This window comes from Neovison vison, chromosome 8, assembly GCF_020171115.1.
Source record: "Neovison vison isolate M4711 chromosome 8, ASM_NN_V1, whole genome shotgun sequence".
NCBI lineage: Eukaryota > Metazoa > Chordata > Mammalia > Carnivora > Mustelidae > Neogale > Neogale vison.
This window is the reverse complement of record NC_058098.1, coordinates 123,340,336-123,367,271: the sequence shown is the minus strand read 5'-3', so window position 1 is coordinate 123,367,271 and position 26,936 is coordinate 123,340,336. Positions and strand designations below refer to the sequence as shown.

Sequence of the window (26,936 nt, the reverse complement as noted above, 5' to 3'; positions counted from 1 at the left end):
AACTAAATGCCACCTTTCACCCTCTCATAATCGGTATAAACAAATGGGTATTTTCACCTGTACTTTGCTCCCTACACATTATTGTGTATAAATAAGATACAAAGATATTTTTTGTTCTTGTACATTTTATCAAAATGGGATCCTATTATGTCTGTGTCTGTGGATGTGGATGTATGGGTACATGCATTGGAGTTCCAGTTTGGTAAATTATATTACCTCTAAGACTTGTCTTATCATTACAATTTGGAAGAAGCTTTTTTTTTTTTTAAAGATTTGATTTTGAAGTAATCTCTGTACCCAACGTGGGCTTGAACTTAAAACCCCAAGATCAAGAGTCACATGCTCTAATGACTGAGCCAGCCACACACCCCTGGGAGAGGGTTTTGGGTTTGTTTTGTCTTGTTTCAATTTTATTTATTTATTTATTTATTTGAGAGAGAACGCAAGCAGGGTGTGGGCAGAGGGGACAGGCAGACTGCACTGGGCGTGGAGCCCGACACTGGGCTTAGTCCTAGGTCCCTGAGATCAAGAGCTAAGATAAAACCAAGAGACGAAACCAAGAGACAAAACCAAGAGTTGGACACTAACCCACTGGGCCTACCTCAGTGCACCAGCCATGGAAGAAGCTTTAAGGCAATTGGTATTGATCTGACTTTTTTAGAGTCGCATGATAGTTAAGGCATGGATGATGTGATCCCGTGATATCATAGGAAATCTGTATTTAGTCTTCATCCCCAGTTCCTGCCCTGGAGCTCCTAAAGCCCTTATAACTTCCTGGGTGACAAGGGTGAAAGGAGCATCTTTTGTTATTCATAATCCCCCTTCCCCAAACCTGAGTTATGCTAATTGAGGCGACTGTGGTGGAGAATGGGCGCTGGTTGCCATGAGAACCAGCAAGGTGATTAGAGGGTTGGAACTTTCAGCCTGCATCCCCTACCCCTCCTCCTGGGAGGGGGAGAAGAGCTGGAGATTGAGTTCCTCACCAATGGCCAATGAATGAACCAAACCTGTCTTTATGTAGTGGAATCCCTATAAAAACCCAAACAGAGGCGTTTGGAGAACTTCCAGATTGGATGCTGGGTGGGTGGTGCCCCTAGGGAGGGCATGGATGCTCGTGCTCTGTCCTTTCCTGGCCCCCATGCATCTCTTCTGGTTGGATGTTCCTGACTTTTTCCAGTCATAGTAAATGAAGTGCTTCTCTGAGCTTTGTGAGCTGTGCTAGCAGGTTTTCAACCTTGAGGATGAAGGGATGGGAACACCCGATTTATAGTCAGGTGGTCAGAAGTACAGGTGACAGTCTGGTCCAGACAACTGGCTTCTGCAGCTGGGAGAGCAGTCTCAGCAGGGACTGAGCCTGCAGCGGGGGAGGGGAGAGAGGGTTTTCTGCCCTAACTCCCGGTGGTTAGACTCCGAAGTGCTCTGGGAGGGGCACCTGAGTGGCTCAGTTGGTTGAGCATCTGACTCTTGATTTCAGCTCAGGTCATCATCTCAGGCTCATGAGATCGAGACCCATGTTCAGCTCTACGGTCAGTGCGGAGTCTGCTTGAGATTCTCTCCCTCTGTGTGTGCCCCCCCAACTCATGTTCTCTAAATAAAAAAATAAATAAATCTTATAAAAAAAAAAAAAGAAGAAGAAATGTTGTGAGTGGAGGAGTAGTCTTCCTTTAGATAGTAACATTCACTGCCCCCTCCCCCCATTGATGGGCATTCAGTTTGTTTCCAGGTTTTTGGCGGCTTCTTGTCCTACCCACATTGCTGCCATGAACCTCTCTCTACCCATCTCCTTATGTTCTCTTGCTTCTATTCTGATGGATAGAGTCCTGGGAATGGAATGGCCAAGTCAGAGAGCTTTTTAAAATTTTAATAAAGAACTTTTCAGACTCTTCTCTAAAAGCCTTGGATAATTCATGTTTTCATTAGCATTTCATTAGCAACACCCTTCTCCCCCCTGCCCCCACCAGTCCTGCCAAGGTCAGATGTCACCCTGGAATTGTTGCCAGCCTGATGGATGTGGAAGCACACCTCGTTGTGACTTTATTTGCATCTTCTTGATCAGTGGAAAGGTTGGGCATCTTTTCCTATGTTGTGGGTCATTTTGATGTGCTCTTCTCTGTAGCACTTAGTGATATTGTGAGCCCCTCTTTCTCTTGGTTGTATTTTTCCTATCAGTTTGTTAGCATTCATTGCTGTCAAGCCCTGCATGTTTTCTCAGAATATTTATTGTTTCTCTATTGACATTTTCTATTTCCGTGGTATCATTTACTTTACCAAATTTTTAATGTGTGTAAAGCCAGAAATGTGATCCTTCTTTTATGACTTTTGGGTTTCCAGACTGAGTTAAAAAAGGGCTCCCCCACTCTTAAATTGTGCATGTCGTTTCCTGGGCTTACTTCTAATATTTTTATTGCTTTATATTTTACATTTAAATAAATTCCAGATGGATTACAGATTACATGCTGGAAGGTAGGGGGCTGTCTTAATTTTCTTCCAGATAAATTGCCACTGATGCCGCCCCATCTATTAAGTAAATCATTTCATCTTCACTGAATTGAAGTATCGCTTTTGTTAGATTTAATTGAAATCGCTACCAAGCATCTTATTCTGCTCCTTTCATTCATTTGTCTAATCATATGCTGACACCATAGTTTTAATTATAGTAATTGCATATAGCATCTTTTAATATTCCTAGGATAGTCCTTTCCCTATCCCACAGTATTCCTTTTCATAATTTTCTTGACTCTCTTCAATTCCATTATTATCCATTTCAAAATAAATACATTAAGAACTCTAATAAGATCTGTATTACATTTCTATATTAATCTTGGGAAAATTCACATTTTATGATATTAGCTTTTCCCATCTAAGAATATATTTATTTCATTTTGTTTAGATCCTATTTTATGTACTGTGAGTGTGTGTGTGTGTGTGTGTGTGTGTGTGTGTGTTTGTGTGTGAGAATGCTATGTATGTATTTTTTTAAGATTTTACATATTTGACAGAGAACACAAGCAGAGGGAACAGAAGAGGAAGAAGCAGGCTCCCCACTAAGCAGGGAACCTGATGTGGCAGCTCAGTGGGGAGGCTGGATCCCAGGACCCTGGATTCATGACCTGAGCTTGAAGGCAGGTGCTTAAACCGACTGAGCCCCCCAGGCGCCCCTGTGAATCTGTATTGAGGTGTAATTTACATACAATGAAATTCATCCACTTTATACAATTCACTGATCATTATTTAAGGAGTTGTGCAATTTAATTTTAGAAAATTTCCACTACCTCAAAAAGAAAACTTAAGCCCATTTACAGTCATTCCCATTGCCAGCCCCAGTTCCAAGCAGCCACTACACAAAATCTATCAAAATAGAGAAAATATTTTATATTTAGATTTGCCTTTTCTGAGCCCTTCTTAGTGTTTTACTGTTTATGCTTAAGTGTTTCATAGTGTTTTTCACTATTGTGAACACATTTTTTTTTCCTGTTTCTATTTCTAGCTGGCTGACTGCTAGTATAGGAAAAAATACTAATTTTATTACATTTATCTTATTACTATTACCTTACCAATTTTCTTGGGTTTTCTAGGTATATCATCATAACACATTTTATGTCCTTTTTTCCCATGTTTATCTTGAGGATTTAATTTTCTTACTGCATTTTTTAAGGAAATTGCAAACACTGCTTAATAATTATGATTAGAGAAGGCATCCATGCTTTATTTCTGATTATGATGACAATGACTTGCATGAAAATGTATTGACAACTCTTCATGAGATGGTAGAGGCAGAGAAAGTAAAAAAAGGTTGAGGGGGAGTTATCTTTCTTTCTTTCTTTTTTTTTTTTTTTAAGATTTTATCCATTTATTTGACAGACAGAGATCACAAGCAGGCAGAAAGGCAGGCAGAGGTGGGGGGTAGGGCTCGATCCCAGGACCCCAGGAACCGGGGGATCATGACCTGAGCTGAAGGCAGAGGCCCAACCCACTGCAGCCACCCAGGCGCACCAGGAGTTAATCTTTCCATTGATGTTTGTCTTTTAAGACTGGAATGGAATATGCACTTCCTTAATCACTGGCTGGAGCTGAACTGTGTAGTGCCTTAACAACTTAAAAATAAAGACATTTAGGGGCACCTGGGTGGCTCAGTCTTTAAGCATCTGCCTTCTTCTCAGGTCATGATCCCAGGGTCCTGAGATCAAGCCCCGCATCGGGCTCCCTGCTTAGCGGGAAGACTGCTTCTCCCTCTACCACTGCCCCTGCTTGTGTTCCCTCTCTTCCTGTGTCTCTATCTGCCAAATAAATAAATAAGATCTTAAAAAAAAATAAATAAAAACAATTAAAACTTCAGTTCCTTAGTCATACTGGCCATGCTCAGTGGCCACACAGAGCTAGTGGCCACCTCATCTGACAACTCAGCTCCAGCATCTGGGTGGGCAAACCCTGATTGTAACCCACAAAGCCTAAAACTTTTACTCTTTGGCCCTTTACAGAAAAAGTTTGGTGACCCTTGGTCAAGGGCATTGTCTCTTCACCTGAGTCATTTACATATACCCTCTTTCCATTTTTCATGCCATCTACAAGCTGATGCTTAATCTTTTTCTTCAAATAGCTCACATTTTTTGCTTACATATTTAAGAGAAACATTATATCAATACCATAAATGGGAACATTTGCCATTAATAAATAGCTAAAAGAGAAATACAATGAAAGCCAATCAATGTTATTAAATTCCAGTAGCAAACTAGACCTTGCTCTTCCCCTTGTTAAAAAAAAGAAAATTAACAAGTGCTAGGTATTAGCAGAGGCACACCCACCCACTGAGAGGTTTTCCTTGATGTAATCAGAATTATAGAAAGAGAACTTGTGATTCAATGCCATTTATGTCCAAGTAGTATACCTCTTAAAGTCACCTGTACACATTTTCCTCAATTTTGGAATATGAGGCTGAGGGGAGAAGAAATCAAGGAGCATGAATTTGGCTTAGGTATGGCTGAGGTTGCGGTGGCCCCACTAGAGGGGTAATTTTTTTTTTAAGGTTTTATTTATTTATTTATTTATTTATTTTTTAAAGATTTTATTTATTTATTTGACAGAGAGAAATCACAAGTAGATGGAGAGGCAGGCAGAGAGAGAGAGAGAGAGGGAAGCAGGCTCCCCGCTGAGCAGAGAGCCCGATGCGGGACTCGATCCCAGGACCCTGAGATCACGACCCGGGCCGAAGGCAGCGGCCTAACCCACTGAGCCACCCAGGTTTTATTTTTATTTTTATTTTTTTTAAGATTTTATTTATTTATTTGACAGAGATCACAAGTAGGCAGAGAGGCAGGTGGAGAGAGAGGAGGAAGCAGGCTCCCCCGCTGAGCAGGGAGCCTGATGTGGGGCTCGATCCCAGGACTCTGGGACCGTGACCTGAGCCGAAGGCAGTTGCTTAACCAACTGAGCCACCCAGGCGCCCCTGTTTCTAAATAATCTGTACACCCAAAGTGGGACTCCTACCCACAACCCTGAGGTCAAGAGTCACACGCTCTACCGACTGAGCCTGCCAGGTGCCCCTAGTGGAGTAATACTGAGATACCTTTCTAACTATTACCAGTTAAAGGATGAACAAGACATATTTGCATTCTCTTTATAGTACAGGTTAGAGCACCAAATATAAACTGATAATTGGACTATATTACTTTAACACCCTGTAGAAATATCATCACTAAGTAAAAATTTAGTGTTATTTCCTCAACCTTTTATTGTTGTTTGCTCTATATTAAAAATAGTCACTGGAGAATATTTCTGCTCCTTCTGCAAAATTGCAGTCAAATATATCTGGCATGTTTCTTACTCCTTAAAAAGTAATCTAGTAAATCCCTTCTGGAATTACCTACTTAGAGAGCAAACCTGCTTTTTCTAAAACATTCTGACTGATGCCTTCTCTTAAATGGTCAGTTGGATGGAGGGCAGTAATGAGTTCTTTGGAATTCAAAAGGCTTTTCCTGGGTAATCAGAGCTTCCCTTTTATCCAGCAATAGGAAGTTGTCCTTCCCAAACCATTTACTCTTCTGCTTGGACTGCCAGGAAGCTTAGTGCTAAATGTAATTCCTACTAAATTCTGTCTCGTTTTTTTTCTGGTCTGCCTTTAGCAATTCTTTTTTGTTGTTGTTGTTAAGATTTTATTTATTTATTTGACATAGAGAGCGAGCACAAGCAGGCAGAGGGAGAACCACGCTCCCCGCTGAGCAGAGAGCCCAGTGGGGGACTGGATCCCAGGATCCTGGGATCATGACTCTAGCGGAAGGCAGATGCGTAACCAATTGAGCCTCCCAGGTGCCTTAGCAATCCTCTTTCTAAAATGTGCTTTGTTTTTTGTTGTTGGTTTTTGTTTGTTTGTTTTAAGATTTTTTAATTCATTTTATTTGACAGAGATCACAAGCGGGCAGAGAGGCAGGCAGAGAGAGAGGAGGAGGCAGGCTCCCTGCTGAGCAGAGAGCCCGACGCAGGGCTCCATCCCAGGACCCTGAGATCATGACCCGAGCCGAAGGCAGCGGCTTAACCCACTGAGCCTCCCAGGCGCCCCTGTTTGTTTTTTTTTAAAGTAAGCTCTACACCCAGTGTGGGGCTTGAACTCACCACCCTCAGATCAAGAGCTGCATGCTCTATGGACTGAGCCCGCCACACACCCCTTTTTTTTGTTGTTAAGTCATTCTTGTTTACATACAGTAGATGCAAGGATTGTCCGTGTACAGCTCAAAAGGGTTTGGACATACTTACATACCCGAGTAACCCAGTGACGGGGGTGTGGGTAAGAGGAGGCAGCTGCTGTCAGGAGAATGTGCCAGCAGGTGGAGAGGCCTCGGATGTGGATGGGCAGGCCTCCACGACCAGGAAGCGTGTGCCAGCCTCCTGGCAAAGAGATAGTAGGCCCTTGATCAAACGAGGTGTGGATGCAGGGCATCAGTTCCCAATGTGGAGTCCGGGGAAGATCTGGAGCACAGTACCAGGTGTCCTAACCTCCAGCTTCAGCATATTGGACTCTAGTCTTTAGATTTGCCTTCAGGGTTAAGTCCCTGGCCTGGGCTGGAGGTGGGGATGAGGCTGCCAGGGACTGCGAACCAAGGGAATCTGGCCAGCTCTTCTGAAAAGTAGAAGGGGAAGAAATCGTATTTATCAGAGTCATTGGTGTCTGTCGTCAGTTCCAACCCCACCTCTCTTCTAGCAAAAGCAGGTGAACAAGAAGAAAAGGAAATACCGGCATCCGGGATGAACTAGGTGGGCAGACGACCATTTACTCCCATTTACTTGTTTCCAGAGAAGCTGACCTTGTCCCTTTTCTTGGCAGTCACTCAGCAAGTGCTCCCTGCCTAGCGAGCGCTCCAGGGAAGGGCTCATTACCTCTTTTTGTTTAAGTGAATGAATTATCTCCCCGTTTTCAGACTCAACTGCCAGGAAGAGCCTTTTGAGCCCAGTCAGTCAATTGCTCCGTGTCTCCAACCATTCATTCAAGGAAGGCAGCAGCCAGATGGGCCGTGGTGAAGGAGGTGTTCTGCCCCTTTATGCAGCCATTTGAGAAGACGCTGCCTGGTCTGGAGCACCAGGGGACAAAGAGGAAGAAGGGGGCTCTATCCTATCGGCAGAGGAGCTATCCCTTGTGCTCCTCATCGGAAATGATGCCCTTGCAGGGCACCTGGGTGGCTCCGTTGGTTAAGTGTCCAACTCCTGGTGTCAGCTCAGGTCATGATCTCAGGGTCGTGGGATCGAGCCCCCTGTCAGGTTGAGATTCTTTCCCCCACCCTCTCCTTCCCCCTGTTACTGCTCCCCTTGCTCCCACTCTTTCTCTCAAATAAATAAATAAAATTTTTTTTAAAAAAGGGAAGGAAGGAAGGAAGGAAGGAGAAAAGAAAAGGAAAGGAAAAAAAGAAAAAGAAAGAAAATGATGCTTGGTCCTGGCGTGGGAGGTAGTGTGTCTTCCACTGAGATGGGGGACAGCAGAAGAGGAGCTGAGTGCAGACGGAGTGTAATGAGGTCAGTTTTAGATGTGATCATTTTGAAGGGCCAGTGAGACGTTAAAGGAGAAGGATCTAATAGGCCATTAGGTATACACATTGATGGTTAAATAAATGGCCAAGTGATGTTAACTTGCTAGTGAATTGCCTGCGCTGGGGCGGGCTTCCTCAGAGTCCACTCTGTGTACTCTGGTGCTCCCGCCCCCCTGACCAGAGCTACTGTGGACTCTACAGCTGGTCTATTATATGCATATTTTTTACAGTCAAACACTGCAGAGAGATTGAGTCCTGCTGCAATTTACAGTTCTTCGAGACTACTGTGGTTAACAGTTTAGAGAATAACCTTCCCAGTGTTTTATGCCAAGACTCATTTTTATATATAAGTGAGTTGTCATATATAGATGAAAGGTTTATATATAAGTGAGATTTCATATTCATATATATTCAGCTATATATATCTCACTTATGTATACAGAAGTAGATACACAACACATACCATGAGTCCCGTTCTGTAATCTGTTTTCTTCACTTAGTACTGTCTGGTGGATAACATCCCATGTCAGTACTTAAAGATCTATGTGAGGGGCCTCTGGGTGGTCAAGCATCTGCCTAGGACTCAGGCTCAGGTCAGGTGGGCTCAGACTCCGGTCAGGTCAGTTCAGGTTATCATCTCCAGGTTCTGGAATCAAAGCCATTAAGTCCAGTCCCCACTCAGCAGGGAGTCTGCCTCTCCTCCTGCCCCTCCCCCCTGTTTGTGCTCTCTCTGTCTCTCTCAAATGAGTAAATAAAAAAATCTTTTAAAAAAGTAAAGATCTACTTTTGCAACGGCTGCATAGCCTTCTATTGTGTGAATATACCGTTATTTATTTAAACAGCCCTCGCACTGACACACCTTAAGCTTGTTCTCAAAGTATTTGCTATTATAAACAACACCGCAACAAAATACCCTCATGATACATTTTCGGGCAATGGTCCAATTATTTCCTAGAAGAAATTCTTAGATGTAAAACCCAGATTTTAAGTTTTCATGTAGATTTGTAGATTTCCTCCCGCTGAGCTTGCATCAGTTCGAACTCCTAGGAACAGGGTATGGGAGGCTTGCTTTTCTCCCTCTGGGCATTGTTCTTTTTTTCTGTGCCATTACATAGGTGAAACATGTAATCTCATTGTTTTCATTTGCGTTTCTTTGATTATTAATAAAGACAAACATCTTTTCATTTGCGTCTTAGCTGTTTGTGTCCTGCCCATCCCCAGGGTTGCCTGTTTACATCCTTTGCCTATTTTTTCTGGAGTCCTTGTCTTTCTCTTAAGATTTATAAACGTTGTTACATACTATAGCTATATAGTCCTTGGTTGGATGCTGTAAGCATGTCCTAACCAGCTTTTGTCTTTATTAAATGTATTTTGCAGCATCTTTGGATATATTACGGTTTTTCTTGGTTAATGTAGTCCTACCCGTACCGATCTTTTCTTTTCTGGTGTCTGGCTTTGGATTATGCTTAAAAAGCCACAACCCATCCAAATTTATAAACATATCTTTCTATGTTTTCTTCTAGTACTTTACCCTTTGAATTTTTATGTAAAATGCAAATCTACTGATGTCACTTCTTGGCTTGCCCTCCTTGCAATCCTTCTGGTCCCTGCTGGGAGCACCTCCCCTCAGGCCTTGAATGGCTTGGGCTCCCTTCAGCTCATCAGACACACCAGCCATCCTGAAGGCCCCCAGCTAGACCACACTGCTCTGCTTCCTGCTTCCGCTTCCTGCTTCCGCTTCCTGCTTCTGGCTTGAATGCTCAGGTGTGACTTCCCTCTCTCCAGCAAGGTAAACTCCTAAACAACTGTCAGGGCTCTTCTCAAAGGCACTTCCTCTGAGAAGCAGTCCTCCATCCCCGTGTGTGTTAAGTGCCGCCCCCTGCCCCCCTTCCTGATACTGACACAGGCTTCTCCTAACTCACAGATTTTGGGTTTATGCCTCTCTTTCCACTCCAACCCTCTGAGCTCCCTAAGGCGTGGTGCGGTATCTGGCGCTTAGTATAGTGCGGGTGCTAAGCCCACCTCTGTGACCCGACTGGTGTCTTAGCAAACTCAAGGATTCCACAGTGTGGAATCTGGGAGACCAGGTAGAAGCCTCCAGGCAAGAGTGATAGCTAAATGCAGGTAGATAGTAAGGCCGGAACTGAGGCAGTCTGTCTGGAGAAAAGAGGGTGGGTAAGAAACAGATTTAGTAAGTAGGACAGATAGTGCTCGAGTAGTGTTTTGTCTGAGGCGTCTCCTAAGTGTTCAACACACAAAATCAGAACATCAGCCTATCAGCACAGTCCAGACCTTTTGATCTTTGTATTATTTGGTGTTTAGAATAAACTGCTGCTGCTGTTCCCTCCCATGAAGCTGTGTGACCTTGGCTGGTCATGACCTCCAGTCATCATCTGTCAAGTAGAGACGGCCCACCATCTCCAAGGGCAATGGTGAGGTGGTTTCAATTAAATGTCACAGTGATAAGAGCCTTCACTGGCCCCTGGCGCTTACTACCATTTAGTAGGTGTTCTCTCTCCAGTCCTGCCATCCCCTTCGTGGGTGACTGGGTCAGTTGCCGTCATCTGACTGATCTGAAGCGTTCCTCAAGAGAGAAGCTGAAATCGGCTTTCATCACTGGGTTTCTGTCAACCCCAGGCATGCCCTGACAGCTGGTCTCCATCTGTCTCCGCCAGCTCTCTGCTCTGCTCACCCGTGCTTCCATTCTTCCCGTCTCTCCCAGTCTGTTTCCCCTTCCTCCAGGCAGCCTACCAGCATTCAGCCTTTTCTCGGCCCTGCCTTCCTCTTCTATTCCCTTGGCACCATCCGTTTAACCCACTGCAGCCTCCTGCCTGGATTACCACCGTGGCTGTTCTCCCAGCCTTCATCCAGCCTGCGTGAGTAAAAAGGCAGGAAGCCCAGCCCCCAGATCATGTGCCCATCCCCTGACCAGCCTCGGGGTCCCTCTCTGAGTGCTCCAGGTCATCCTGTGCCCAGTGGGTCTCATTCAGAGGGCTGGGCCTCTTGCTCTGCACTCCTAGACCTCATATCCTGGCTCCCCAAGCTGCTTGCTCAGTCCATTCTAGTCTCTTGGCCTTTCCCAGCCTGTACCTGCTTATTCTGCCATTTTTTTTTCCAACCCAGACATGCCCAACTTTGATCCTCTGCCCTAGGCTTTGCACCAGACCCTCTCAACAGCCAGCATGGAGCTCTCTTTGGAGAAGCCTTCCGTCCCATTGCTCACAGCCCATTACTATGGCTAACACTCTGTAACACTCTTAGCCTGCTATCTCCTTCGGCCAGTCCTCGCTTCCTTCAGCTAGCATTTTGGGAGCCCCTCTGTGTGCCACGGACTTACAAGGGTAAAATGAAGCCTAGCTCTGCCGTCGAGGAGCCCCAGTCTAATATGGATGGATTCCAACGAAGTTTCCTCAGCCATAAAATGGGGATTATCCTGTCGAACTACCTCACTGGGGTGCTCTAAGCTTTCTTTGAAACTGCATCAGAGTCTGTCACACAGAGCTCAGTGATGACAATGTGGTGTTGATGGTGTTGACATCCACTTGACAGCTGAGAACATGCTGCGTGGGGCAGTCAGTCATGTGGCTAGAGGGGCAAAGCCAAGTTCAGTGCTCAGGGCACTGCTCCTCCCCTCAGCAGCTCCGTATCCTCCCCTTACCCCCTCGCACCCTTTCCTGCCCCATCTGCTCTCTAAAATAGGCCGCTGGGATACAGACACAATCAGGCTAGTGGCCTTACTCCCCAGGTGGAGGAAGCTGCCCATTCTCCCCAAAGGCCTGCCTTCAAGTCTCTGGAGAGTGTCCACTTGATCTGCCACTCCCGGTGAGCACCGTGCTTCTCACATGTGCCTGGGGGGTGTCGCCCATGAGAACGCATCTCCTGTAGGAGGTGACAGAGTTCACAGTGTTCCCCCACTTGGTGCCCAGCTCCCCAAAGCTGGATTCCATCAGTCATGTATTATTGCAAACACTGGTGAGATTTGCTCTTCAGGTTCCAGAATTCTGGGTTAAAGTAAAAATACCTATTTGCTTTAGTGATGGAGGTGAGCCAGGTTCATAAGAAGGCAGCTGGCAGACGCAGGCACAGTAAAGGGGATGACATTGACCAGGCGGAAGCATTCTGGGTATAAAGTCAATGGCAGGTAAAAACACTGCATCTGGGAGGGAGAGGTGGAAACACATTTTTAGCCCAAGATGAGGTGTCCAGAGTCTTACATCACAGGGGAAAAAAAGTCTGTGTCCTTCTGAAATCTATTTGAGTCGAAATAAGGAAGGAAATTAGTTTGTCCTAAAGCCCAGTCCTTTTAGGAAATTTTCCAGGAGATGGCAGGAGGATAGCAAGATTTCCTGAAAAGAAGATAGAACGTTTTCCACCTTATTTCAGTTTTTGTTTTTTTTCCGAACAGGATAAAGCTATTTGGGTGGCTTTAAATTACTGTAGTTATTTTACATTATAAAATCAATATAATATGATACAGAAAATTTTGAAAAATTAGAGGAGTGAAATCACCTATTATCCCAATCAACACAGACCTCATTATTTATTCCCACCTGGTCTGTTCTTTGTGTGCAATGTTTTTACATAATTATAGCAACACCTAGCATATCATTTCCGTGTACTGACATGCAATTCTTCTTTTAAAATTTTTAAGTGTTTTATGAGATACATACAGAAGAGTGCAGAAAGTATGTCTAATTTAAAGAGTAATTTAAAGCAAACACTTGTGTAAGTCCCATCCTTTTCAAGGAAGAGACTTGAATATTTGCCATTCTCAAGAAGCTTCCCACCATGTGCCCCTTCCCAAACACAGCCCTGCCTTGGCCGCCCAGAGATAACCAACCACCCTGACTTCCCTGATTTTCTTGGTTTTTTCTTCCTATGACTATATACCTCCTAAACACTGTAGTTCAGTTTTGCCTGGTTTTGAATGTTCTATGGACCTGTCCTGTATTTACTATTTTGTGACTTCAGTTTTTTGTGAGATGTTATATGTAGCTGTCGTTAGTTCATACTCATTTTTAGTTTAAAAGAGAAAATGTAGAATTTTTATGTATTTCCACTCAGTCTCTATCCCAAATCTTGACCTTATCGGGTAGCCCAGGTATGAGACACTTTTCTTTTGATTTTATTTTTAAGTAACCTCTATACCCAATGTGGGACTCAAACTCACAACCTGAGATCAAGAGTCACGTGCTCCACGACTGAGCCAACCGAGCAGCCCTGGGACACTTCCATAGTCAGTCTCAGTCTCATAGTTAGGACAATGCGTTCTCTTCCCCAAATTGTGACTTTCCCCACCCCCGACCTGAGAATGGGGCTGGGTGGGACGGGGTGGGGGATGGGTCTCAGACCTAGAAGCATGGCTGCCCCTCCCTCTTGCTGGCAGTGGGCGCTGGCCGCTCCGCCCTTTGGCTGGCATTCTACGAAGCAGCCACTCTGGGCCGCCGGAGTCCTGGAGCTGCAGCTGCTGTCCTTCCAAGAGGGCTGACGGAATTATTTCTGGGGCCTACAGACAGCTGGCGAGAGTGGGGAAAGCACAGCGGGGCTGAGGAATCCGCCAGAAGGTCCGTCCGCCTGCGGAAGGGTTATGGTGGTGACAGTGACTACCAGTCCCAAAAGCCTGGTGCTTTCTGGCTGAGGCCTCGGTTGCAGGCCGGGCTTCTCATCTCCAGGGTGTGTACACCTCCCTGCCCTGGGCTTACAGAAAGGGATTTACTCCCCTTGACTGTTTTTTGCTGGTACTCAGTCTCCCCCAGCCTCAAACATAAAGCCTCCAGGGCCGGGGAGCACTTGAAAGGAGCAAAGTTTCTGGCCAGACCCAAAGGCCTCTTCGATCCCGACGCCACACACGCTCGCCCTTACTGTCAGCCTGGCCTTCCCACAGCGGTCGGTTTCTCTCACGGCTAATCTCGAACAGATGGTCTGCGGCTCCATTTCTTACCACTCTCTTGGGCTAATCCCTTGGAATCTCACTCTTCCCCTCTGTGCCCTGTTGGTGGAGTCCCACCAGGCTGGGCCAGGCCAGGCCCGGTGAAGCCATGGGATTAAGACTCTTCTTACTCCGTCTTAGCCTAAGGACTCGGCCCACTTGGGTCCACAGACGCCTTCCCAGAAGCCAGGTCCGCCCGCCTCTCCGGCTTTACTGATAGCAGCTCCTTTGTCCTTGTTTCTTTACGCTTCTTCAAGAACAATCCCTTGTTCTCCACATTCACGTCCATCCCATGGCCAGATCGGGTCACCTTTGCAGGCCGGTCCTCTTAGTGTGGGCTTGGTGCTGGCCCTTGTGGCTTATGGCTGCAGGACGAAGGGTCCAGTGTATCTCCTGGGGGTGTAACATCGACTGACCCCAGCCCGTGGAGCGTCCGCCCCCTCATGTGGGACCCCTTGGCTTGATAGGTGCTTTTTTCTGCCTCTGGATCTTCAGAAGACGCCTGAGCTCCACATGAAAGACAGACCTGCCCTTTTACCTTCCCCAGTTCTCTCCCCACGGCTAGGTTCTACCTCCAGAATCTCTCCAAACATTTTGTACAAAACTCCTGGGTGACCCAAACCAGGCCCACCATTCAGATCAGCCCTCAGTGCCAAGGCTGGCCTGGTTGGAGAGGACACTAGGGAGAGTCTCGGGCTTCTGGGTGGGTGACAAGGGATGGCGCAAGCTGGTTTTGGACAGGCTGCGTGTTTGTGCCCGTGGACCATTCCCATGGAATGGTCTATGGGCATTTGGGTGTGAAATGCCCTCACACCCTCATTAGCATAGAATAGTTTCCGGATTCCTGCTTACCCCGGAAAGCAGGGTCCCAGGTACTGAAGAAGTCTGTCATAAGGCAGGTGAAGTGTGATCTTGGGACGTGGTTAGAGGTCGTGCAGCGGAAATGACTGTGAGCTTGTCTTTTTTATTTTTACTTGACACCTAATTGTTATTTTCATGAGTTCCTACAAATTGACTAGGTCAGTGGTTGTGTCTGCAGGTGGGGATGGGCTGGAACGAAAGAGGTGCGGGACTGCAGGGTTAGAGACGATGGCGAGTCCACAGGTGTCTGTCATTTTGCTTTATACCCGACATGGATGTTATAAATACCATTTTAAATCGACTCAAGAATTGATAAAGCCAATTAAGAATTATGAAATTATATTTGCTTTAATATTAGTTAAGAATTGCTTAGTGTTTTACTGTTTCGAAAGGCAGTTCACTTTATTAAAAAAATTATATGTATTAACTTAAAGCCTTCGCTGTTGCCCACTCACCTCAAACTTCCCTTCTTGGCTCTTGTGTTCCGGGCAGCCTTTCATCTGTTCTCATTTTTCACCTCGGGGGAATCACTGGATGCTACAAGCACAAGCACTCCCTTCTCCCCACGCCCACAACCCCCTTCAGGGTCGGCTCTCCCAGTTCCGTTCTGTTACCCTTTCCTATATATTGATCGGAGGAAGAAAAATAGCTGCATGTTTTGGTTTTCTTTTACTAACCGCTGCCAATATTGCCTTTCGGTCCTTTGGCAAATGTTACCTGCTTGGAGCAAAGGAAAAGCCACACCGTTCAGTGTGTCGCCAGCCACCAGAGCTGGCTTCCCCTGCCCTATGAGTTAGCAGCCCCTCGGCCATTAGGGTTGGCTTACCCGCTGTGGATCCTTCGTACCCAAGGGCAGTTGTGTGCGCTTGCCATGTATGTGCCTTGATATCACAATGACCGAACCGATTGTCTGTAAAATCACACCTCCTTCTGCAGGCTGGACTGGAAGAGGAAATGGGAGTCTTAAACCAGCCCCTATTCAAAAGGAAATCCGTCCCATGCAGACCCGATTCCTATCAAGTTTGTTTTAAGGTCTCTCTGCAGGAAGCATCCCTTTCGCACCATTCTGGCCCTACGAGTCTTTGTGGAGCCCCGGAGTCCCTGGCCCCCTCCAGTTGAGCTGCGGGCAGGAGGCAGCTGTTGCGGGCCAGACTGCAGGCTCTCTGCGTCTCACACCTCACTGCAGGCACAGGGGAGCTGGGGAATGTGATGACAGAAGCAGGCAAATGCAAGACGCAGTGTTCGGGTTGGCATTTCCTTGGCAGGACCATGCTGTGTGCCTTCTAAGAGCCTGGGCTTGTGTGCGTTTCACGAATGAGAAGCAGCAGCTGCCATGACCTTGACCGTCCAGCCGGCAAGGTGTCCCCTGTGCAGTTTTGCATTGGAACGGCTCACTGCGGTAAGCAGCAGGAGGGTGGGCAGTATGGGAAATTGTCCTTTATCCAGCAAGACAGTTATTAGATAGCAAACAGCAGTCACTGTCACTGTTTTAAACATAAAAAGGCTTTCTCGGGAGACACTTCACTCCTGGGTCATACAGTGCTGCTCCCCCAGCTCGTGTATCACCTTGGCTTTCACCCAGCAGGGGTTTGGGAACATAAGGACTGCATGCCACAGAATTAGGAAATGGGGGAATATATACCGCGTACAGTTGGTTAAATCTTGGCATATCAAAGATACCCATCTTGCTGTGGAAGGCATCATTGCTTCCCCACATAAATTGTAGAATTCTTAAGATCTGCACATTTGCAGTGTACCTGCATCTTCTCAGTCCTGACTGCCTCTCCTTTTCAAGGTCACTGTTGGTGACCAAGGACTGAAGGAGTGATCAGGGTAGATTTGAGGAATCTCCGCAGCTCTAGAATTCCATAGTTCTGAGTTATTCCTTCTAATGCCATTTAACTCCCTGGCATGCTTCCATTTCTGCCTGGGAGGACAGCCATGTGGTTTGAATTCTTTGATTTGCATAGACGAAATAGCTGGGTGATCAAAGTTTTGGATTAGACAAATGGGGATGTGGGATACAGCCAGAAGTCCTTAAAGGAGGTGACATTTATTTTAAGGCACAGTTGTTACTTAATGATGATTTGATTATAATGTTCACTTCTGTCTAATGTAGTATCTTAGCTCGTGCTGCTGTAATAAAAATACCATAGACTGGGTAGCTTAAACCATAGAAAATTACTCCTCACAGCTCTGAAGGCTGAGAAGTCCAAGATCAAGGCGCTGGCTAATTCACTTGTTGGCGAGGACTCTCCGCCTGGCTTGCAGATGACTGCCTTCTCTCTGTATCCTCACAGGGGGTGGGAGCTACGGGGGAGCGGAGTAGAGGGAGAGAAGGAGGTGGGGGGGGTGTCAGAGATCACCTGTCACTTCTTCTAAGGGCGCTAATCCCGCTTTTGAGGACTCTGCCCTCATGACCTAGTTCCCTCCCAAGACCCAGCTCCAAATACTATCACACTGTGACTAGGACTTCAACATAGGAATTTGGGGGCTGATACAAACGTTCAGTTAGTAAACCAATGGGCCGATATTGGCTCTGTCTACACAGTACCTGTGTTTGGAATAAATGAGTGATTTGAAGCACCATAAATTAGTAAAACGGATACCAACGGTGACCACCTGACAAGAACGTTTTCTGAATATGGAGGGAGAGACAGTCCTAGCTAGTGGCATTTAAGGAGCTCATGAGTATGTATTTCGTGTATTTCAACAACGTGCTCAAATCTTTTCCCTCCCGAGGGCCTCTCTAAGAGGGCCAAGGTGTCTTCCCCACTCACCGCCCCCTCACCGCATTATGTTCACAAACGTACGTACACAGACAGAAGGCTCGCTGCAGAAAACGATGCCAGGAACATCTTTTCTTCATTTAGTTTAGCGAAGACTAGCAGGAGAGCTGGAGGACTGTGTGCTAATGAGGTTACCGGGGGAGGTGAGCAGCGTAATGAATGCCAACCTCACCGGTGAGGGGGACTGGGCAGGATGAGACTTCTTGGCCAGCCAGACAATTTGGAAATCCAGAGAAGCGTGGGGGCGGGTATACTGGTGTCGCGAGGCCAGCATCCCACCGTCGCCAAACCACTCCCGCTCTCTTGAGAGTGACGCTCTGGCGTCTGGTACTACGTGAGACACCCCCGGTTTAAACCAGTCCCTGGTAACTTAGTGTTTAGGCAAGAAGCGTCCCATTACCCGTCGGTCACTTTGTAACACAGTTTGGGTCTCTGTCACCCACGAGACTGAAGCTCTTGAGAGCAAGGCCTGTGTCTTCCTCAGGGCTGGGTCTGGTGCTTGACGCTGGAAGAGAGTGAGGTTCCAGACTATTTTAGGGCACAAAGATGTTCATTTTTGTTCACACGTAACCCTAGCGTGTTCTGAAGCTAGACGTCTGCCAGAGAGTGGGGCTGGAGGTCCCAGCACCCACAGAACTGGCTCCACCGGGGGGCGCCCCTCCATGTTGGCAATATGGCCCGTGGCTAGGAGCATGAGCTCTTTTCCGCTAAGGCTGCCATAACAAAATACCACAGACCGGGGGGGCTGATAAAACAATGTATTTTCTCACCGTTCTGAGGCTGGCGGTCTGACATGAGGGTGTCAATGTGGTCCGTTTCCTGGGAGAACTCTCTTCCTGGCTGGTAGATGGCTCCGTTCGCACTTGGCCTTTTTTCAGTCCTTATGAAAAGGCCTAGTGGTGGGTGGGGGTCCGAGCCCTACGGCATCTCTCCTTAGAAGGATGCTAATCCTGTGGGATCCGGTCCCCACCCTGTGATCTCGTTTAACCTGAGAAACCTCCTCAGCGGCCTCACCTCCACATGCGGCCACACTGGAGGTCAGGGCTTCCCGGTGTGGTTTTGGAAGAACAAAACATTCAGTTCACAACAGCTCTGGGCATCCTCTGGCTTTCGGTCCCTCCTTTGTTGCAAACTTGCTGTGTGACCTTGAGGATGGTTCCTTTAACTTTTCTAAGCCTCAGCCATCCCAGGGCGATCATGGCACAATCATGGCTGCGTATCTCAAGGCAAATGATGGGTTTAGTGAGGACCCCAGTAGACAGTCGGTGTGCACTGATTTTTAACATTAATAGGGTCCCCTAAGTTATGAGAAGGAGTTCCCTCTGAGGTTATCCTGGGAATCTAGTCTCTTCAGAGCTAGGTTAACTGTCAGGGATTTCTGCAAGAAAGAAGAAAAAGATAGTTTGGGTGGGGGACCCAATTTTATCCTATTATAATTTGAAAATACAGAAAACCACGAAGAAGATAAAAATCCCCTGTAACTCTTCTACCCAGAACCAGCTCTGATAACCTTTCTGTTAACTTAGACATGACTATGAATCTGACCCTTCTTGCGGAGTTGCGTGGTCTTTCATTTCCAAAACTTCTGTTTCCGCCTCTTTAAAAAGGAGACTAAGGTTCCTACTTCTCCAGGTTAGTTGGCGCGTGGCTGAACGCGTGTGAAGTGTGCCAGGCACGGGGTGTTAGCTTACTAAGAGCGATTGCTCTCATTTCTATTGAAGAAGACACCCTCGGGGTTTGATACCAGCATCAAAGCTCAGATGGGAATTCCCAGTAATTCATTATCCCATCACCCTTCAAGGACCCCCCTGCCCCTGCCCTTCAGGTGTGCGCTCTAAAGCAAATCAATATTCCCTTTACAACACTGACATAAACAATAAGCGGTTTCCCAGCATGAATACTGCTCTTTTTCCTCTTGCCCTAGAGCAGTTTTAAAAGGTGAGGATTATATATTTGCACAGGGGGCTGGAAGTGGGGGTATCTTCTTTCGGCCACCCCTGCCACCACCACCATCACTTCCCTATAGTGAGAACTGAGAAGTCTCCTTTCATGGTCACCCTTGGCCTTGGCTGTGTAATGGGAGAGAGGGAGATTGCATCTGTCAGCCTTTCTGGGCTTCCTTTGGCCAGGATGGTTGTGTCCCTCACCTGTGAAGATATTCATTTCCTAATTGCATATTAAATTAAAACTCCAGTTTTCAGATTTTAGGACAAAAGATCAAATATGCTCAGCTTCATCTGACTTCAGACAATGAGCTTGTGGCAGCGACTGTCCTATCTTCCCATCTCTGTCACCTGACTCCCCACGGCCTCTTTGCTCACCACCTTCCTCACTAGGGGAAGGGCCCCTTCTCCCCAGAGGTTGGACTGACACCTATGGGGAGGGGAGCAGGTATTCCTGGGAAACAGCTGTTGCTGTGTAAGGGAACAGGGTTCACTGTCAGCACCTGTCCTGTTCCCCAGCGCCACCCCCAGCAGCAGCCCCACAAGGGACTGGCCTCTCCTAACAGCAGGAGAGCCTCAGGGTATACCCTGAATGGTCCCAGCCAACTTTCTTGGTGTCGGGATTTCCATGCATTCCAGCCTGGTCAGCTTGACAAAAATTGCTTAACCAGGTGTGTCCAGGAAAGCAGGCTAAGATCACCATTTAGCTGACCCATCTCTTTACAAGAGATATTCCTTCAACAGGTTCTAAGGCCTTTTCATCCTGGGAGACAGCCTCCTCACAGCTTACCTGGTGGCAGGCAAATGGAATGCCAGGAATAAGAGGAAATCTCTTGGGTCCTCTGCTCTGTCCACAGTAATTTCCGGTACTGGAAAAGGGATGAAAGCTGAGCATTGTCCTGGACATACCCAGAAAACTAATACGTAACGGCTTACTACCACTACTCATTGCTTGAAGCCTTTCGATTGTGTTGGGGTACAACAAGTAGATGAGGCCATTCTTTCATTCGTTCACTGGTTTCAGGTATCCTGTACTGGAGGCTGGGGCTGAAGAGGGAGCAGAAACAATGATCACTAATAAGGCTTTTGACCTTGAGAACCTTAGCACACAGGTGGGGAGAGACTCCAGGACCATAAAGTCCATGAAGGGGCAGAGAGTCAGGGAAGGCTTCTTAGAAAGGGGGATAATTGGACTAGGTCCTGGAGAATCAGCTCCAAGAGGAAGAGAATAGTTAGTGGTCAAAGAGGTCCGCTTAGGGGATGATCCATTTTGAGTTGATTTTTGTGTAAGATAACATCATTTGCTGAAAAGACTTATCTCTTCTGCATTGAAGTTTTTTGCACGTCTGTCAAAAATCAGTTGCCCATACTGACATGAGCTATTTCTGGATCTTTATTCTGTTCCAGTGCTTTTGTATCTATCCCCCATTCGTACCACCCAGCTTTGATTACTGTAGCTATGTAATAAGTCTTGAAATCAGGTAGACTAATTACTCCCATTTTATTCTTCAAAATTATTTTTATTTTTTTTTAAAGATTTTATTTATTTATTTAACAGACAGAGATCACAAGTAGGCAGAGAGGCAGGCAGAGAGAGAGGAGGAAGCAGGCTCCCTGCTGAGCAAAGAGCCCGATGCGGGGCTCGATCCCAGGACCCCGGGATCATGACCTGAGCCGAAGGCAGAGGCCTCAAACCACTGAGCCACCCAGGTGCCCCTCAAAATTATTTTTTAATTTTTATTTATTTGAGAGAGAGAGAAAGACACCCAGCAGAGGGAGAGGCAGAGAGAGAGGGAGAAGCAGATTCCCCACCGAGCGAGGAGCCAGACATAGGCCTAAGGATCATGACTTGAGCTGAAGGCTTACACTTAGCCAATGAACCACCCAGCGCCTCTGTCAAAATTATTTTAGCTTTGTCATTTCACATAAACTTTGACAATAAGCTTGCCTCTATCTACAAAAGATTTTTGCATTAAACAGTATATATCAATTTGGGGAAAATTGACATCTTTACTCTGTGGGTGTTCTAATCTATAAATATGGTATGTCTTTCCACTTAGATCTTTGATTTCTTTCATCAGCATTTTGTGGTTTTTAGCACATAAATCCTGTATATGTTTTCTTAGATTTATGTCTAAGCATTTTAATTTTTTTGCATGCACATGTATTCATTGCTAGTATATAGAAAAACTAACTTTTTGTATGTTTGTCTTGTATCTTGCATTCTGGCCAAACTCATTTATTTGTTCTAAGAGGGGTTTGTTTTTTTGTTTTTTTGTTTTTTGTTTTTTTTGGTAGATTCTTTGGAATTTTCTCCGAAGATGATCATGTCATCTGCAAACAGGGACAGTTTTATTTTTTCCCTTTTTGATCTATATGCCTTTTATTTCATTTCTTTTTTTTTTTTTAATTTGAGAGAGAGAGAGAGAGCACGAGAGGGGAGAGGGTTAGAGGAAGAAGCAGACTCCCCATTGAGCAGGGAGCCCCATGTGGGACTCGATACCGGGACTCCAGGATCATGACCTGAGCTGAAGGCAGACACTTAACAGACTGAACCAACCAGGCACCCTCATTTCATTTTTTTAATAGCTGGCTAAAACTCCCTTTGTTGAACAGCAGTGAAAACAGTGGACATCCTTGCCTTGTTCCCAGTTGTAAGGGGAAAGCATTCAGTCTTTAAGCATTAAGTCTGATGTTAGCTAACTAGGTAAGAACATCATGGATGTTATTTATTAAGTTGAGGAAGTTAACTTTTATTCCTACTTTTCTGAGAGCTTTTATCATGAATAGATGTTTGGATTTTGTCAAATGTTTTTTCTGCATCAAGCGGTACGATTATGTGATTTTTCTTCTTTAGCCTGTTAATATGGTGGATTACATTGATTAAATTTTCAAATATTGAACCGACACTGCGTGCCTGGAATAAACCCCATTTGCATGGTGTAAAATTCTTTTTACATATTGCTGAACTCCACTTGCCAATATGTCGTTAAGAATTTCTGTATCTATATTCATGAGGGATATTACTCTATAGTTTTCTTTTTTGGGTACTGTCTTTGTCTGGCTTTGGTATCCGAGTAATACTGGTTTTACAAAATGAGTTGGGAACGTTTCCTTCTCCTTTCTGCGAGAGATTGGCATTCGTTCTTTAAGCATATGGTAAAGTTCTCTAGCTTTTTTAAAAATAGTGGTTCTGGGGGACCCAATCTGGAGCAAGTAAAGCTAAATCTTGGGGTTGGGGCTTGAGTGAAGGTGCTTTTCCAAAGCTCTACAGATGAGCTAATTAAGTGTGCAGCCAGCTGTGGGGTTCGGTGTGGTAGTAGCCTTGAGGAAGGATGGGAGGGTGAGCTGAAGCAGAATCCGTTTGAAGAATGACATGAATTAAACAACGGGAAGGCTTAGAGAATTTGGCTCACAGAGACATGCTCCCGGAGCCCCTGCTATCTTTGGGACCATATGGTGTAATGGGGACATTGGTCATACAAAGCATCTGGGTTGACTTGGCTGCTTAGAAGCCATTGATTCCTTACTTAGCAATTTTCGCTTTCTCATTGGTAAAATGCAGCTCCTCGGGTTGTTTCGAGAATAAAACAACCCAGTGGGTATGGAAATGCTTTTGAACCTACATTGATGTTTCTTTGGGCCCCAGATTCCTCCTCACTGCCACTGTGTCATGCTTCCCAGTAAATCCCAATGGGAGAGTTGGGACCCCAGTCGACTGCAGAAACGATGTTCTTAGGCTATGGAGAAACTTCCTCCCCTTCCCTGCTCACTTACTCTACCCATGGAGTTTGGGCTCTGAAGGGAAGAAGTGGAACCTTGGTTACAGTGAAACGGGACTCTGACCTTGACCAGTGCCTCCCTCTCACCTTTCTTAGGAACATGCTTGCCAATTCAGGCAGCGTGAGGATTCTCATCAAGGGAGGCAAGGTGGTGAACGATGACTGCACCCACGAGGCTGATGTCTACATAGAGAATGGCATCATCCAGCAGGTGGGCCGTGAGCTCATGATCCCTGGCGGGGCCAAGGTGATCGATGCCACTGGGAAGCTGGTGATCCCTGGAGGCATTGACACCAGCACCCACTTCCATCAGACCTTCATGAATGCTACGTGTGTGGACGACTTCTACCATGGGACCAAGGTAATGCTCCTGTTTGCTGAAGGTGCCTTCCCTTTGGCTTCTTCCGTTTGTGGGGCTGCTCCAGCCTAGACCCATGTGAACAGGATGGACCCCTCTGTGTTGCTAAAAGGAGAAGGGGGCTCTCCCAGGGCCACTGTGGCAACTGGCATAGGGAATTCCAGGCTAGATGTCCTAGATCTCCATGACTACCAAAAAGCAGTCGGGCTGAAAAATGCGGTTCTGTTTTACTGATCCCATCACTTACTACCTATGAACTGAGGCTGGACACTGATTTTACGTTTACGTTTCTGTGTCATGTCATGCCGGCCTAGAAGAAGAGAATTCGCTGGTGTTTGTTATTGTGCATGTGTGTGACGGGAGTGAGGTATGGATCTGATGGACTCTCTTATGAGTGATAAGCTAAATAAATTCCCCAAAGATGGAGACAAAGAGATATGCCTCTTCTAGATGGTTTTAGTGGCAGTTAATTATGAAACAGACATAGCTAGCTACCTTGTATTATCTCTCCTAGCTTGTTCATTATTTTTAAAAACAGCTGGAAAAAAAAAAAAACTGGTGGTGGGCCTCTTTTCGAGTGGTCATGGACCAATATTTACAATTATTGAGCTGGGCCTGAGCTGCTGGACTTTACTGAATGCAAAACACAAAAATTCAGGCCTGTGAAACAAATGAATTAGGAGGAAATTACAGTTTGCGAAAAGAGTCACATGTGGGTTCTTTTATCCTTATTTTGTGCCCATAACCTGTTATCGCTGCCATTCCTCTGCGTTGTGATTATCTGTCCCATGCCAGACTCTCCGTGAACACTGAACTTCTTAAGGTCTTCTTAAGACCTGACCATATTGTTCTGCCTTCCCAGAGCCTGGCCTTGACCAGGAACCAGAGTAGCTACCGTCAATGTTTGTTGAGTGAATCAGTGAATGATGCTTATCTATTTGGGTCTCTGTACCCAGCTATGCATCAGAGTCACCTACAAAGATTTCTTTTTAAAGAGTTTATTTATTTGAGAGAGAGTCCAAGACTGAGAGAGCATAAGCTGGGGAAGAGGCAGACGGAGAGGGACAAGCAGCCTCCCTGCCAAGGAGGGAGCCTGACATGAGGCTCGAGCCCAGACCCCAAGATCACGACCCCAGCCAAAGTCAGAGAGTCAACTGACTGAGCCACTCAGTCAGTTAAATGCAAAATGCAGAATTAAATCAGAATCTCAAGGACTGTAAGTCCCTGATCCCGGAGGCAGCCCCTTACGCTGTCTAACTTCCAAAGGCTTTGGCCTCTAACACTCCCCAGGACTAACTATACTATAGTTAGCCCTCTGTCCTACTTTGGCCCACAGCCTCAAATCCCCAGTGGCTCTGCACCCTAAATTCCCACTTCTGTTCTACCTGGAGTTCTCAGGGAGCCCTTCTTCCATGCTATTAGGATCCCTTTTTCTGGGGGTTCAGTCTCCAGCGACTGACAAGGCTCTCCAAACCCACCCTCAGGGAGCCTGGCTGGGGCAAGCAGATGCTGGCCTTGGGGTCACTGTTCTAGGGCTGGCCCATCTCGGGCAGCTAGCCATTTAGGTCTCCTTGAAGACATCCCCCCTTCCCGAGTCCAGGAGCAACAGACCAGATCCTTGAAAGACTGGGCTGGGAGGAGTCACAGTGGCCGTGGCCTAGCCTGTTCTGAGACAAGGATGCTCTCAGGACTAGTATTCTAGCATGTGGGGCCAAATCCACCTGCTCTGGCGGAGCCCAGAGAAGAGAGGCCGTAGGCAAATCCTTCCTACTTTCTCTTCTGAGAATTCCCCAGGACCTGTGGGTGATGCTTCACTGATGAAACGGGGCATCCCATCCCTATCAGCTTTTACAGGCTCCTCTCACAGGATATGCTAGAGCAGGATGGTTCCAGAGGGAATGAGCATATCCAGTTGCCCCTCCCCGTGTCCTGGAGCCAGGCCAGGCCTGTTTGGTTTGTGGCCATTGTCATTGCTATTTTTGTTGAGGCATAGCCCGAGTACCAAGCTGTGCACAAATTCTGAGTATCTGGAATGGTCACACTGGACACACCCTCGTAACCAGTGCCCAGATCGAGAGGCCACACATTGGCAGACCAAAGTCCCTTCTTATGCCACCTCCCAGTCACTGCACCCTACCAAGGATAACCACTACCCTGACTTGTAATACCACAGTTTAAAAAGCAGAAACCAAAACAGCTTTGTTGAGCTATAATTCACACACCATACAATTTACCCATTTAAAGTGTAGAAGTCAATAGTTTTTAGTATATTCAACATAGATGGGTTCTGACTGTTTACTTTATGTAAATGAAATTAGGTGGTTTGTACCTTTGCATTAGCTTCCTTAGCTCAACGTTAATTTTGTGCAGTTCATTCATGTTGTACTTTTACTCTCTTTTAGTGCTTTGCAGTTTGATGTCCCACATGGTACCTACCAATGGGTGTTGGGGGTTGCTAGTCACAGTTGCTGTGAATGTTCCTGTCCTTCTTTCCCCAAATGGACGCACCCATTTCGGGGTGGGGGGGTTTATTTATTTGAGACAGAGCATGAGCAAGGAGAAGGTCAGAGGGAAAAGCAGATTCCCCGTGAAACTTGGAGCCCAATGTGGGACTTGATTCTAGGACTCCGGGATTATGACCTGAGCCGAAGGCAGTTGCTTAACCGACTGAGCCACTCAGGCACCTGGGGGCTATTCTGTAGTGCGCTCAGACCTGGCACCCTAAGTTGTGGCTTTGTCCCCACCCGGGAGACCTTTAGTCCAAGGTCAGAAGCCACGCTGTCACCATGCTGTCTACTAGCTTCTCAGAGGGCACACTGGCCTTCTTCATCTTATTTTTTCCCATCGTCATCTGTTGGGACCTCATTAGGCAGCAGTGACAGCTTTTCCCCAGAGAGCCTTTAGCTCTTTATAGCTGATGGAAACCTCAGCACGTGCATCTCCTCCGGAAAACTCAGAAAAGCCCCTGTACGGTGTCAGGCTCTAGTTGTGGAGTGTTTAAGGGCCCACAGGTCCCAAGCCATGCTCCTGGCCACCGGTGTCACTTAAACCTATCCTTTGTTCTCTCCATCCCCGAAGCAAGACTGGATCGTGATGTCCTTGTGCCCCAGCCCTCAGATTGAGCGTGGTTTCTCCCACAGTTTCCCCTGGACTCGGTTTCCCCTGGATCCCATCTGTAGACCCTGCCCCAAGTTCTGCCTCTGTTTCCTGGCCTCCCAAGAGCTGGTTTCCTGCTGTGGTACTCCCACCCCTCCACTGCCGA

At 46.4% G+C, this 26,936-nt stretch overlaps 1 protein-coding gene across 1 annotated transcript in view; it reads left to right on the top strand.

Moving 5' to 3' along the window:
- The window catches only part of DPYSL5 (dihydropyrimidinase like 5), a 90,606-nt gene that overhangs the window by 17,729 nt on the left and 45,941 nt on the right, over positions 1–26,936 (top strand). Inside the window, exon 2 of the mRNA XM_044261923.1 lies at positions 23,413–23,677. Within this exon, the coding sequence (XP_044117858.1) occupies positions 23,417–23,677 (261 nt within the window). The 5' untranslated portion in view covers positions 23,413–23,416. The remainder of the gene's footprint in view (positions 1–23,412; positions 23,678–26,936) is intronic.